General features: G+C 45.8%; 1 protein-coding gene across 1 annotated transcript in view; it reads left to right on the top strand.

Moving 5' to 3' along the window:
• NT5DC2 (5'-nucleotidase domain containing 2) overlaps positions 1-15,767 on the top strand; it is a 355,042-nt gene that overhangs the window by 51,455 nt on the left and 287,820 nt on the right. Inside the window, exon 2 of the mRNA XM_069645426.1 lies at positions 14,721-14,905. Coding sequence (XP_069501527.1) covers positions 14,721-14,905 — 185 coding nt within the window. The remainder of the gene's footprint in view (positions 1-14,720; positions 14,906-15,767) is intronic.

The raw sequence follows: 15,767 nt of genomic DNA, 5'->3' as shown, positions 1-15,767 counted from the left end.
ATGCGTGGGGGCAGAGCAGGGGTCCCCGGGGCTACCAGCTCCCGGGTTACTCCTTAAACACGTTCACGTGTATTTCTCCTCTGCATGGAGAAATGGCATGAGCTAAATAAGGAGTTTTCTCTGCCCACTTGGTAGTGGTGCAATAGGCTATGTATTGGACATAAAATCGCAGCATCCAGCCACACTCGCCTATCCGACCACAACCAAACTTTTATATCTGCAGAAAAAGAACCAGACATGCTGGACAACATCTAACAAAAATCTGTAAACTTTCCTTGAGATGCAAATGGTCCGCAAATAGAACGCATTACGAGGACACTGATGGTAGTAGTGCACTAGACACCCTAATGGATACCTTCCTATAGAAGAAGGCGTGATTAAGGAACCCACTGTGCTGAAATACATACCACATTAAGCAGCAGCCAATATAGACTAAAGCAAACTGCCATCTAAAACGCACATCCCCAAAAACGATTTTGGCCAAGAGCAGAATTCTACACAATAACCTGAGCCCTTTTTTTACCGGGTCCTAAGTACACCATCACTGAAGAACAGACACCCTGCACATATTTAAAGCACTTACCAAGACACAGATATGAAACCATGTTCAGGAATAGTCAATTGGTTTCTGAAGGCTTAGATGGCGACAAGAGCAACTTCGATTTTGACGATTTATCAATGCAATGTGCATTCTCCTAACTCGGCACAATTTTTGGTTGCACTCTATGAAGTATGCCAATTAAATATCCCATGGGTGTCACTTGTGTGGATCCTGTGGTCTCGGGAGGATAGCTTTTTCTGTGGATCCTGTGGTCTCGGGAGGATAGCTTAGGGGCAACGTGCGTGCCCTGGATGCAAGACACAGAGCACCACCAGTTCAATCCCCGGATCGCACTTAGAAACCTCTGGGTATTAAGCGCGTTATAAATAACCTATCATATCCCAAAGGTCCAGCAGCCATAATCTGCCTTTATCCGCATAGTCCTGAATCTAAATGGAATCATTGTGACCAAGAACCTGGTGGCAGATGAACATCTAAATACAAGTCAAATCTGGTTATGACATGGTCTCTCTGAATGCACAATTAAAAAACCTATTTTGTCAACTGGGTTCTAGTGACCTTCCTTTCGAGGCCTCCCATGTTCACTGTCTGGAATTCAGTTTAGTTCAAAACATAAAATTTGTGCTCTGACCCCACTTCTCCTTTGGGAAGGGCTGCCAACTCCCAGGAAGATGACTGTCCATGGGGGGGGCGGAGAGGTCCTGTGCTTCAAAGGACACTTTGTACCAGTGTTAACTTACACTTTGGAGAGGGGGCAGTGTTGGAGCATCCAGTAGAGAAGAATGAGTCCACAGAAAGGTCCGACCATCTTGGCTTCTCCCAAGGCTCCCAAACCTACTGTACCCTCTCCCCAGTTCCTGCAGACAAGACATACTTGGAAGGACCTCACCACGAAGAAAATGCTGAAATGGACAGAATTAGACCCTTAACTAGAAGGGTACCAATCCGCGGTACAGCATTGCTTTAAGGGGATGAGACCATTTTTTTGGACATGTGAAGGATTACATCTTGAACGTTGAGTAGTTGGCTCCAGTCCTTTCATGGAGGTGGAAACAAGACCTCCAAGAAAAGGGCAAGCCTTTTGCCTCACCCACCGCCAGCGGTTCATTGTGGGATGACTTGCTGACTGGACAAGGGCTACTGCAACTGAGACCACTGGTACCCAGGACCCTGCTAACTGAAGGTGACTGTACCCTGCCAGTGCTTTCTAAGCACCTCCCTGGCTGTGAAGTGCAGAACAAAGTATGTACATTGACCCTGGATGGGGTCCTCAACACCCAGACGTCAAACTGCTCTAAACTCATTTCTAACTTGGATTAGATTTCAAGCAGACTTATCTGAAGGCACTTTTTCGAACTACTGCAAGCTTCTTGAGGGCCTTTTTATGCTCGCCAGTTTTCGATTGGCACTCTAAACCCATCGCCTCATACACGTCAGGCATTTTTGAGGCCATCTCTGAAGAAAGGCATTGCATTGTTGGCCTGCTTTTAGCTGACTTTGCCACTTCTTGACTTTGACCCATTGCCTGCCTGTTTACTTCACTAGATTCAAGCCGGGCACTGCTTCAGTACTTCATTGCTGGACCATCTCTAGCAGACTGTCTAGATTCCCGCAAATCCTTTTCAAGAACTCTAAACGTCTCTTCTGACTTGGCCCATTCAAAGTGCCTAGAAGACTGCCTAGACAGTTCAGCCCAAAGAATAATCATTTAAAGGTATTCGAAGTGATTGTCCCACTAGCCTGCCTGAAAGAACTGTCGTGACTAGTAAGACCTCATTTTTAAAGACCCTCTGTGAACTTGACATTGCTGCTGAAACTGCCTGTGCACCTTGGCTACGAAGCTGCATTTTTCAGGAGTGGAGTTAGTTTTTGATCAGTGCTTGTATTAAGCTGTCCTATTTTTATAGAACCTTAATTGGACATGATTTTATTTTGGTACCACAGTACTTTGTCTGCTTCTGTGCTAGCGCACATCTTTCGTAAAGAGTATAGACTACCATCTTTGAGGCAAAGGATGTAGCCTGTGAGGCTGTCAGTCACCCTTATGGCTGGGATCTTGACTGGTTTAGTAAGTGTGGGGCCGAGTAGGAGTTTTACTCGTTTGACACCCCTGGACACCTGCAGAGCAGTAGTCATTTTGTCATAGGAGAAAAATAGGTAAGCTCTTCTGTAGCATCCTCAATTTAAGAATAGCCATTACTCCTAGATACTACAGATTAGAGTACAGCCGCAAGGAAAAATAATTGCCTGCTTTATGGATTTGATTCTGGCACCCAGGACTGTCAACTCCTTGACTGGCATTGTATCAAAGGAAATGTACTCCACTCCCAAACGAAGTGTTGGATGAACATGAAAGCACTCATTCATACAGGCAAAGGGTGTTGAACATGGATGCTTCGTGAGCACACCTTTGTTAATTTTTGCACGAATTACCCATCATATTGCAAGTTTCTACATCAGATCTTTTGTTTTGGGATAAAAAGAAACTGCCTCTGTGCTTATGTTTTGGTCCTCCTGTTGCCCATACAAGACTACACACCTTGAATAGATTTTACAACCCACTGCCCATATAAATAACAAATCTAGTTTTTTTTTCTTTCCAAAATAAAACTAGAAACAGTACTTCGTTTCTACTTCAGTACATAAAATGGCATATACGCCCCGGGAATCATCTTCTGTACCTCAGGGCATTTATCTCAAGCCTTTAAAAGCATGCGGATTACAGGCGTACTATCCCTCCAAATCAACTTTTTAGACTGAATCCATTTTGGACACTTTAGGACTAAGTCTCAAACCAGAGCCTGTCAAGTGGGACAAGTCTACAACCAAAAACCTGCATCTACTAGATTAGTAATGTCCAGATAAAGGTTGAGTGGTTGCAGACTGGAGGCAAGGCGACTTTGAGGTGGTGTATTCGCGGGTTTACGTCGTAGCCTGGTTTACACATTTTATTCTGCTAAACAGAACACCCCTGTTGATGGTCATAGCAATGCGGCAGCGACTCCACTAACCCCGTAGTAATTAAGCTGGAGATAATTTGCCCTTAGATAATATGCGGTCTATTTAGGCTGCATTTGTCGTTCTGCTCTTAAATGTTGCATCTTAACCCATTTTACGTTGGGAATCAAATCCCACATCGGGTTCAAGAAACAGCATTACATTTAAAGCTGCCTATATCATGAAAAAACAGACTAGAGAAGTGTTCAATTTACTGAGGTTTCGATGCTGCAGTAGTAAAGTTCTGGTAGTCCGGGAGCTCTAGATGCAAAAAAGGAGGCGTTGTGACCTGCTTTAGTTTTTAAAAAGTGCTGATGTCAAAATGGCCTCTTGCTTTCTATGGGGATTTGGCGAAATATCCAAAGTCGTTCATGCGAGGAGGTACATTTCAGGCTCCTCGCCAGGGGGTGGGGAGGGGAAGGAGGAAAGCTGTAGATTTCATCACTCTTTTCTCCGGCCATTCCCAGGATTGAGATGTTTTACTTTTTTCAGCTTCAGTTTTTGCTTGAGGGCTCTGTACATGATACCGATTAAGGTTTTAGAAAGGTCTTGAATGCCACTGGCAAATGTTTACTCTGTTGCATTGCTCAGTGGCATTGACGTGGAGGTGAACTTCCAGGGACTGCTACTGGGTGGTGCTGTGTATGTTTGGCTAAATTGACAATGCTTTTTCTGCTCACAGTATGTACACGCTCTATGAATGTCTACTGTTTTATTTTGCAGATATATAAACAATAAGCAATTCAATAAAGTCTTCAAGTGCAAACTATATACGATGTTTCAAATTTCTGTCGGTTTTGCAACTACGTGTGGGCCGAGGCATTTTTCATTCTGTTTGAACTGTATTTTAGCAACTATTTCCAAGGTTCAATTGGGGATTTTTTTTCAGATGTGAAGTCTCCAAACGATGAACCACTGAGCTCTTTAATGAAATTGTTCTATCTGTACCTTTAATGATGCGCAGCACGGCAGTCTGCGAGTTATAATGGTGGTTAGAAAATCACCACTGTAAGGGGACCCCCCACCCCCTTACACGTTCTTGCTCTGTTTCAGGTTATTATAAATGCAATTCAGACAAGCAGTGTCTCTTTGCCAAAATACTAACAGAAATGCTGTTCTAAGGTTCTAGATGGACTTATTTAATCCAAGCACTCTGAATAAATTGAGTAATGAACAAAACACGTCGATCCAACATGATTTAGACGTGCAAAAGTTCTGCGGTCAGGATGAGGCATGCAATATGTCATGGTTTGTCACACTATTTGGAATGACGTAGCACTTTCCCTGCCACCCCAGGTCAATATATTGAGTAATGGGCCCCATTTCTCCCCATTATCACAACACCCTTCACATCCACCAGAGCAACATGCATGCATGCTGCAGCGGTGTGCAATACAAATCCCAATAGCCACCTATTACGTTTCTTAGAAGCTAGAGAAATCCAGCATGTAGCACTACATGAATATCCACATTATTGGACTCTGGTCGGTCACCCAAACTGTTTCTCCAGCTTTAAAATCTCAGCAAAGCCCCCCAACGATTATGCATTTGCACAGACAACTGTAGTAACATCTAATACAGATGGATGACTAGACTGGATTTCCAAATAATTCAGCCTAACAGATTACCAGCCTAGCCTTAATCGCCAATGTCAGGATTCTTGGAGTCCTCACCCTTGCAACTAATCGCTGCACCTTTTAACCTACTCCTTATTCCACACACCACACAGCTTTTATTTGCCGATATCTACACCCTGACTGTATTAACCTTGGGGATCCTGCTGAAAATACACAGCATGGTCTGCTAGCTTTAATCCATCGCAATACTCCCTGGAGACCAGCAGTTCTCCCAATGACCTAGCACTTATGTAATTTATTTTGGCTTTTATCTGGAGGGGGAAACCTATAATCAAGTATCACTGACAGCCCTTCAGAGAAGCGGTGTACCAGCCCATTTTGCTCCCTAAAAGCAGGAAAATACTGCAAACAAAAATCTAGGGATTGAACTACTCCTAGCAAAAAAAACTGTACATGGGCGCAGCCCTACAGATAAGGGGTGGATCGGCCACTTTTGCTTCCTAAAATTGCCAAATACTCCAACAAAAATGGGAAATGGACATATAGGAGGTTGTCCCTGATTTCATCCACGCCGCTCCATGGAAGGTTGGACCAGAAGTACACGTAGTGCTACAAGACCCTTATTACAAACTTGTCTGAATAGGTAAACCTGTATATTTTAATGTGCATGAATACAAAACATTGTTTTTTAAAGTGGAAACATTTGACTGCCTACAAAATCATTTGACTGCCAATGTGGAGTAAAATTCTCCCACTTCAAAATCTTTTCTGGAGCGCTTTGTTGGCACCTTGCTCCGGCTTACACTCGCACAACTATATGCATAAATCCGTGGTACCAGCAGAGCAGTGCCCAGGAAGGAGCTCTTGCATTACTGGCTGATCTGAAGAGGGACTTTAGGGTAATTTCCAATGACGCATGGACTAAATATTTCACATGCCTGAAATATACATGTTGGCAAGAGGAAATATTTTTCACTCCGCAAAATTTGATATGGCCATGTAAACAGTACGTCATGCCAGGGTTATGGAGGGATCCTGTTTAGAAGCAGTGTGTGTGATGTATATAAATGTTAATTTCTCTGGCGTGAACCAAGATGTAGTTTTTTGATCCGTGTCTGTACATTACTGCTACGGCATTGGTGCCAGTTATATCCACATTCCAAAGTATTAGGCTGAATTATAGCCGTTGCACATACTTGGCTGGTGCCTTTTAAAGTGCACTTTCATTTTTAATGGATTCCTCATCTTTGATCTGCCCCAGTGCAACTGCTCTTGAACACTTCTCTACCGCCATGGGGTGCAGTGCAGCTCCTTCAGACATCTCTACGTGCCCTGTGCTAGACGTTACATTGGGGCCAATATATAGAGGCGCTGTGACGTTAGTTACTTTTTCCACGCACTCTTCTCGCTTTAGGAACGTCGCTGCTTTTGAAGTTTTCTCATTCTTTTGACGTTCTGCCGGATCCATCCGTCTTCAGGGTTAAAACTCTGCATTGAATGTGGACGTCATATCCTCGTAAGATCTGTCTTGCCTCGTGAGGGGCACGTCACGCAAGATTGCATGTCAGTCGATGCACCCAAAGACACTTTGTGAATGTGAAGCTGATCACCTTCCTCTACAAGGATAGGGTTGACCCCCTTTGAGTTAGGAGTGTAGACCGAGGCCATAATTCTGAGCCTTTTATTTCGGCCCCATTGAAGTTCAAGAATGCCTGTCCTTCTGGTGAGGTAGCTTGGGGACTCCAGGGTGATGCCTTGTGGAATGATGCTGCATGCCTGTAAATCCTGCCGCAGAAGCCACTGCAGTTCAATGAGTGTTGTGGTGATGTGATCAAATTTGCCCTTTTAGTCGTGCTGCAGTATGCAAGCCACATCTCGGGGATGCGAGGGCAGTCGCTGAAAGGCGTTTAAAAAAGGCATTGGCACAATCCAGGTGGGAGCTGATAACAAGACTTGGACAGCACATCTGAGGTTTTCTAGGATGAAGGGCGTGATTTTCCACAGCAAAGAAATTGGTACTGCGCCGTTTCTTTCTTGCAATGTGCTGTTTGCAGGAGAGTTGTATGTCAAACCAAACGGAGTTGGTGCAGGTGGCCAGCCGGGGTATGAAATCCTCAAGGTGCATAGCGGAGAGCCAGGTCTGGATGTTGGGCTGTTCAGTGTTGCTGGTCAGTAGGAATTCAGTCTAGGAGGGGGTTGAGCTTCAGGTAAGCACTGGGCATCCACAACTGGATCAATGAGGTAGGCCTTGGGTGTCGTGGGAGGATATCTTGAAGTAGAGCGGTGTCCTCTGCATATGAGGTAGAGCTGTGTCCTATGCATATTGGTGGATGTTTTGTGGAGCAATGAGGGTTCCAAATGGTTCCATGAAATATTGAACAGACGAGGATGGATCCTTGCGTGACTCCACAGGTGTAAGGTATAGTTGGTCTTCTGGAGGAATTCATTTGTACAATTTGTGATTGGCACGGTGTGATTGGAACTGGCTGAGGTCGACAATTTTTTTTCTCCCTCCCCCTCCCACACTCCCAAGTTTGAGTGGATGGTGGTCTACTGTGTCAGATGCTGCTGATAAATCGCGTAGAAACAGGTGGCAAGGATTTTAAGAGAATGGTCTACCTTGATGGTAGCTGTTCTGTACTGCATCTGAAGCCATATTGGTAGGACTAAACTAGTTGGCATCAATGTGTTGGAGTTGCGTGGCTACTGCTTTCTCAAGGATCTTACCTAGTAAGGGAAGATGGGTGATGGGGTGGTAGTTGCTGAGGTCCTCTTGGTTCAGTGTTGGTTTCTTGAGGTCGGAGGATTTGTCCTATTTTGAGGGGGAAGGTGCCTTGAGTTAGGGAGCCGTTTGTCCTTGAGAGATGCTAGGGTGGTAGTGTGGTCTTCCATAGTGAGTCTTGAAAGCTGTCTGGGTACTTGTGATTTTTGCAAGGTGGGACGTGTAATGTGCTGGCAACTGCAGCCTTGGTCTGTGACATATGCTGATCCTGTTGAAGAAAGTTGATATTGGTGGTTGTCCAGCATTGGATCATCGGAGAATCCTTGGTAATAAAGTAATTTTGTTTTAAAGCTTAAAACTGCTTGTCACGTATATAGCCTATTGCTGTCACTTTGGGTCGTACTGCCCCAGCCAATGACATTAGTCCTCCTTGTCTCGCCCCTGGTGGCCATCTTCAGAGTTGGAAGTGCACATGATGTGGCAGTAGGAACCAAGAAGAGCCAGAGGTGTAGGAGGGAAGGTTGCATGTTAATCCATGAAAGATAATGGGAAACCGGAGTAACGGGTACTAACCTGTTCCTTCCACAGCATTGGATCTTTCATGGATTCACATGCTAATGGATACAATTACACAGCAGTAGATGTACACAGCCAATGGGAGGCAGCATAGATATACAGAAGCAATTGAGTTCACCTAATGCAAATAGGTTGCAGAGCACTGCCTAGCTGACAAGGCTCTCCTCCCTGGAATCCCTGTAAATGCAGTAGAATCTAGTGATGGTGTGAAGAGACCTCCATAGTCCTGCAGAAGAACACCAGACAGGAATGCTGTTGTGGAAACGATGGCTAGTGGAATGCACCATTGGCTTTGCTGACAAGTCTGTGGCAATGCGAGATACAGCCACATTGTCACGACTTTTCTAGGGGGCTGCCTCTGCCCACAGGTCTCAACCAAACAGTTGTGATGTTTTTCGGGAACTCTCGTGCATGTGATCTCATGCGACATCCAGCAAGTCTAAAGCTCTCAGCTGGAGAAGTGGGAGCACCAAAGAACCAGTGAAAGCGGCAGAGGTTCATTCAAGTGGAAAGCTAAACTTTCGGCATGAAGGAAGGATTGGTGAAAAGCCATGTATGGCGATTTACAGGAGAGGGCTTGCAGTTCTCCCACACAACTGGCAGATGTAATGGCCACCAAGAAAGCAGTCTTCCATGACAAACTTCAACAGAGCCCAGTGAAGAGGTTCAAAGGGCCCATTAATTTCGTAGGAACAAAGTTTACGTCCCATGCTGGAGCTTTAACAAGAGGAAAAGCCCAAAGAGTCCCTTGAGGAATTTCTTAACCAGCCTGTGGGACCACAGAGAAGGTGGGCCTGTAGTGAGTGTAGCAAGAAAAGGCTGCAAAATATACTTCAATGGATGAGTGTGCTAGTCCTGCTTTTGCCAGGGATAGGATATAGCAAGACTCGAAAGCTTTGATTCGATGAGGGTATACATTTTGCGATGGATACCAAATAGTTAAACGTTTCCATTTGTGCTTGTAGCTATTTCTCTATTGTTTGACTCCTACCCCAAACCCCTCCCCACCATTACCACCCTCGGAAAGTACTTAGAAAAAGTCAGTCGGAAAATAAATGAGATACCGTTTCACTGGGGCATTGAAGTTGATCTTGCTTGGGAGAGTGGTAAATGAAGTCCGTCCTGGTTCATTGGAGTTGGATCAGTCCATCTGAAGTGGAGTTCTTTTGTGAGCCTCCACTAAGGTTTTTGAATGACCAGAGGCTTCTTTGCTGTGTCTCGGATGGGTTTACTTGACTGGTGTAGCCACTAGTGTTTAAGGGTATTGCCACATGGTCTGACTAGTTGAGAGGAGAGGGAGGAATGGATGGGCGATATTACCTTTCCTGCAAATTGGGTCTTTCGTGAGGTTCAGTCTAGGCAGTTGAGATCTTCCTTCATTGACTTGGTCACCAGGAATGTTGAAGTCGCTGAGGAAGATGTTGGCATTCGTGAGAGACATGGTAGTGACCAAGTCAGTAAAGTCTTCTAGGAAGGTGTTGGGCTTGGTGGTCTGTAGATTAGGGGGGAAAGTGACTGTCCATTGGGGATAGCAGCAAGTGTCAAACGTTTTTAAAAAAGCCAATGATGGCAACTTTCAGTTGGGTACATGGCCATGCTTTGTGAATGATTGCAAGGCCCTAGTGGATCTTGTTTGGGACGGTCTTGTTGTAGTAGTCTGTGGGCATTTGGGATGTGGACATGTAGGATGTGTGGAGGTGGATGTCAGCCAGGTCTCGGTAATAGTTAGAATCCAAGCCATGTGTGGTGATCAGGTTGCCATGGTCTGCTGCATAGTTGGTTGAAGAGCGGGTAGTGATGGAGTACTGATGGGGTCTATGGTGATGTGGGTGAGATTGCTGCAATGCAATGTCCAACATGTTGCTGGAGAGTGGCGTGGTTGGTGACGAGTGGTGATGGTAGGAATTAACTGTTAGGAGAGCAGGTTAAAAAACGTATTTGAGGGAGCTTAATTGATTTTAGTGTAGCAGGGGTTCGCTCTTGGGCCCTTCAGGCCCAAACAGGAATCGCCTTTTTCTTGGTGTGCCCTTCACTTTGGAGACCTGGGTGAGACTCCCTTCATATAAGAGTTAAAGGAAGCAGCTGTGCTAAGCAGGTGTCTGGCCACTGAACCTGCTCACCAAGTGCAGAGGAAAAGACTGCCTGCAAGGTGTGAAAACTGGTTACATGCAGAGCAACTGAGTGGCAAAGCTTGGTCCAGTGACGGCAGCCTCCACCATTTTCTTTAGTTGACTTTCTAGCCTATCGACCTGCTTGAGCATCACAGCGCTGTATAAAAAAGGCTGGGCTTAAAGGCATGAAGTGGTGGTAGGTTATCACTTTTTTTTGGGTGCATATTTTGCAATTGGCTTCTGAACACTGTTGGCATGTAGACTGGTGAATGGCATCAGTTGGCTGTAAAGCAGTCAATGCTGGCTTGCTGATTGTGTGCTGTGATTGTGCAGCAGAGCGGGTTGGCCTCAGCCTGGCTGGTATATCAGCAGTTAAAGGGGGTTGTAGCTGGCCCATGTTTTGTACAGATCACAAGTAGGCTGATGGCATGCCCGGTTTATTCACTGGTAATCTTTATTACTCTGTCCATTCTTCCTTGTATCACGATTTAGTCAGGAAAGCACTCTGCCTTTCCAACATCAGTTCTTCCAATTGCTTCACTTAAGCCTTTGAGAATTCACCCCACCCTCCCTATAAAGCATTGGTCTGCAACCTTTTGCTTACTAGATGTTTTCGACTACTCGCCCATTCCAGTATAACCCATTTTGAGGGGTCATCTGGAGAGCTGGAGGTTGCAGATCCCCACCATAAAGGGAGGGTGCTTAGTCATTCACCTGTAATGTAGCAAAGAGGTTTAAGTGTAATGGGTCCATGGAGGGTGGCTATAAGTATGAGGAGTAGAAACGGGTGTATTTTAGATTACTGGTAAAACATGGGGGCGTGGCCTCATCTCTTCGCAGCCCTTTCAAAACTACCAATATCCAATTTGATGCAAGTATAAAAGGACACAATTACTGCACATGCTGTGCAAATGTAATGTCAGGAATTCAAGCAGCTTCTCATGGAAAGACTGCCCTTGAAAGCTTTGATCGTCATGCCCAAGAAGAGGAGACAGTCAAGGAAGAGACCAGTGGTTGCTTGACTGATCTCTAGAAAATATACACTTAACTTTTGGCCCCTGGAAGAACAATCCTGAATCCTAGGGGTGGGGGAAGTTCGCCCAGAGCGGAGGCAAGAGATTCTAGGTTTCACTCATCGGCTGTTGAACATAGCTGATGACTTCCCTTGGCATAGGAACCCAATTTCACAGGCTTTTCAACCTCCTAGACGTTGCTGTCGTACTAGGTAAGTCAGTAGTAATTTCCTTGTATTCATGAGCCATGGCCAAATATTTAGCTTCTGAAAGGCCCTCTGGGAATGAACACAATCTGAGTGTGGTAAAGCAGGAAACCAACTTTGATCCGAGAAAAGCTGGGCCACATTGCGAAGAGGTTGTAGTCGGGGAGATTCCTAGGAAGGGAGGAGGGCTCCAGTTCACCCATCCTACTAGCTAAAGAAGGTTACTCAAAGGGATCCTTCATAAGAACTTCCCTTTGGTTGACTCAAATGAGCCACCTTGTAAAGCTTGCAACATCATGGAGTACTCCAGATGAGGTAATGTACCTAGTCTTGGGGTGAGGAAATGTCCATATTATGGGAAGACTAGAAACAGGGTTCTGCATAATGAACCACCATGCCCGGATTGCTGCCCATTGTGCTCTAAGGAAAAGGTCCCACACTGAAACCAAACAAACTGGGGAAAATGCACTCTTGATGGGAGGTCCAAGGTCGAGCACTATAGCACAAACTCTACATGGAGGCTCTAATCCGGCCTTTTCCACTCTTCCACTTTGTAGAGATGGTTGGTAGATGAGACTTTGTGCCGCCAGCAGTAGGGATATCTTGACTGGAGCGAGACCAAGGCATCCAATAACCTATGGTTAAAAACTCCCCTACCCCCCACATATAGGGTGTCCAGTTGTACAAATTACTGTTGGGAAGAGGGATAAAGTAATTTATTTGCACGTTGGTGAATAAGGTTTGTGTCACGAGGGAAAATGGTGGGTGTATAGGAGAGTATGGTAAATAAACCGTCTAGCAGCCTGCATTTGGGAAGCACCCCTGATCCAAAATATCAGAATTGTGTAATCCAGACTGCCTTGTGGCAGCTAGGAAAATGGAATTGCCAATTTCTGCTTCTGACGTGGTGGCTACTGAGTTGACAATTTATACAGCCACAAGCATTTGGAGGTCCGATTGTCAGCTTGGCGAGCAGTGACTTGCGCATGACTGGGCTGGGTGTGTATTGGCTTTGTGTATTGGAGTTGTCGCTATTTGCCAATGAGATGCTGTTTTTGTGTTTTAAACAATTTGGAGCTGTCCCTTGCCCTCCCCAGCTGAAAAAAGCTACTCCAATTAGAAATTAGAAAATGGTCCAAAAGACGAGTCTTGATGTAGTCCATATGTTGACAATCTGTTTCACCGTTGTATGGTGTGGCAGCAGGAGGAAAAAATCAGTTGTCTACCTTAAACACCTCCTGCCACTTGATCAGCATTTTATTACAAAATGAATTATGAAAGGTCTAGCAAAATTGGCTTGCATGCTGTACCTCGGCCATGGGCTGTGATGATCCGTATTGTGGGCTGTCCCCAATGTAGCCCTGAAACCATAATGAGTGAGTTTTGTGGTCTTGAAATTTCTCACTGCTTTTAATCGCTCCAAACTTTCATAGAGCCTAATCTTTGATATCTACTTCTTGCGCAAACCCTTCTTCCCTGTTCGCCCATTTAACATTGGTAATCTGGAACCCCTCACTCAATTGCAAAAGTTATATAGTGGAAAAAAGGCTAATACATGCGCTCTACACAGAGTGAAAATTTAGGAGTGAGCTGCATAGCAAATGTCTTGGCCAGGTATCCACTAATGCCTGGTAATGTAGATACTGTATAAATTGAAAAGACCTGCAAATCGCGCTCTCCCTATAACTAGAGTGTAATTTAACATGATTCTGCATGAAGTCCCATTCTTGCACTCAATGACCATTTAACAGTCCACATAGGTCAGCCCCTCACTCAATTGAGCACATACAGTAGGTTACCAGGCGTGATCTTGAGGAGCTAATTAAGTAAACGCACACCAAGACTTGGTTTGTCTAAACAACTGTTGTGATAGTTTAAGGAAGACTGATTAACAGGTGCCGTCTGCCCCTGCAGGGTATGTAGCCAGGCCCTTCACCTGGCTGTCCTGGTGACCCATGCCCAAATCGTCTTGTTGCCCTGCTGATTGAGCTTTGTCGGCTATGGAAGCATAGACCGGTAACTGGGAGGCTCCAGAGTCCCAGGCTAACTAGGTCGTGGCCCAGGGTAGGTATGAAGCAAGAGTGAGCAGGTGTCCCCGCTGACCTGGACCCAGGAGAAGACCCAGACGCATCTGTTGAATAGGCCTGTGCGCTGGTGGTAGCAGCAGAGTGCTTGGAGGAGCTTGCCAGTAATATGAGTGCTTTGTATGGTGGAGTGTCTAGGTGGACCTGCTCGAAACTGCTTAGGATGGATTTGATGGAGCCTCCTGCATTAGTGCCAGGGCATGGAGCCCTGGGCACTGCAGCACATTTCAGGGTGTGGGCATGCTCTATGGCACTGCGTGATTGGATCTGTGCAGCCTGTGGCAAGCGGTCCCTGGCTAGTGTTTGGCCAACAGGTAGCAACTGTGAGACCACTCAATGAAATGGTACACACTATGCAAGCAATCGTCCAGCGCCCAGGACCATTGGGCGCATGGCAATTCGCTCGCCGTGGCCACTTGCAGCAGGGCTGGAAGCAATGGTGAGCCCTACTGTGATAAAGGACTGAGAGCAAGGGACGCTGGAAAGTTCTAGATGACCTAAGCAGTTGCAGCCTGCTGTGGATTATTTTCACGGCTGTATGCTTTGGTTTGCTGTCAGTAGTTGCTAAAACACTTGAAGCCGCGTATTGCTGATGTGCAGCTAGAACACATAGCTCAGGCTGCCTGCCCTTTTGTTTGCCTGCTGGCGCACATAAGAGCATGTGCGCATGAAGCGTAGCCAGAATGTATATTCTTACTACTGAAGGAGCAAGCTTAACCCATCTATTTTGTTTTGCAACACTGAAAGGTGATACTTGTAGCAGTCCCCATAGCCCTGCTTTCCCCGGTTTCTTGCTCCTCTCCTGGGTCTGACTGGTTGGCTGTCGAGCCATTTCCAGCATTTTCACCATCTTGTATCTGTCTCCTATTCAGATCTCCTGCCTCCGGGGGTGTGCAACCTTTTGAACCAGTCCACGGTGTATGCTAACAACGAAGTCTGCCTGTCGGACATTGAAGTTTATGGTTTCGACTATGACTACACTCTGGCTCTGTACTCTAATGCTCTTCACACCATGATTTACAACACTGCCCGTGACATCCTGGTGGATCAGTACAAGGTGAGATGGCTGGGACAGTGGTGGGGCTGACTGCATTTTTGAATCGTAAAATCCTGCTTTATAATGAAAACTAACTTTGGGGAGCCTTGTCATGAGGTGTGCTGAAGCAGGCTTACACTACCTTTTTAATGCTAGTATGATATATCTTTGTGCATTTACTATTCTTTCCTCCTTGTTCTTGGCTGCCTTCTTCCTGTTCAGATTTTTTCTTGGAATGCCAGTTCGAACTGTTGGGCCGGTTTTATAAAGCCAGATTAACTTGCACCGGTCTCTGGAGTTTCTTACTAAAATTGGTGATTTAGTATTTGGTGGGGTGCTGCCCCATCCATGTCTGCTCTGCGGTCCCGAACCACTAGCCTCCAGTTCACCCTGCTCTGCATCACTTAAACTGTCTCGTTGCTGCTTTCCATCTCTCCCACCACTGGCAACCCACTGCTGATGGCTGTGTCTCACCTTAACATCGCTATCAATGCTGACGACACACAGGCCCAGCCACCACAATCTTCCCCTTCCTTGCAGTCAATTACTGTAATTGTGGCCACCCCATGCAAAAGAGGCACTGGCCCACCAAATTCACTGGAAGGTATGCGCGAGACATTGCCACAGCATTTGCGCCACAGCATCTAGTGGGGCGTTTTGACTACCAGCCACATGCCTGCAACCCCCAGAAGTGTCCACAAGCCAAATTACTGCAGTGTCTTGAAGCTTATCCACCATGCAAACCAAGAGACAGGTAGGCCGGAATCGAGCCAATAAAAAGGGTTGGGGGCACGAGATTCCCTCTCCTCCCTCCCCCCCCCCCCGTACACCGTTCCTAGGTGTAGTTGGGCTGCTGCATACGAATAACTGTTACATTGTTACA

The sequence above is a fragment of the Ambystoma mexicanum genome, chromosome 2p, assembly GCF_040938575.1.
Source record: "Ambystoma mexicanum isolate Mex_15411 chromosome 2p, UKY_AmexF1_1, whole genome shotgun sequence".
NCBI lineage: Eukaryota > Metazoa > Chordata > Amphibia > Caudata > Ambystomatidae > Ambystoma > Ambystoma mexicanum.
This window is presented reverse-complemented; position numbering and strand designations above follow the sequence as displayed.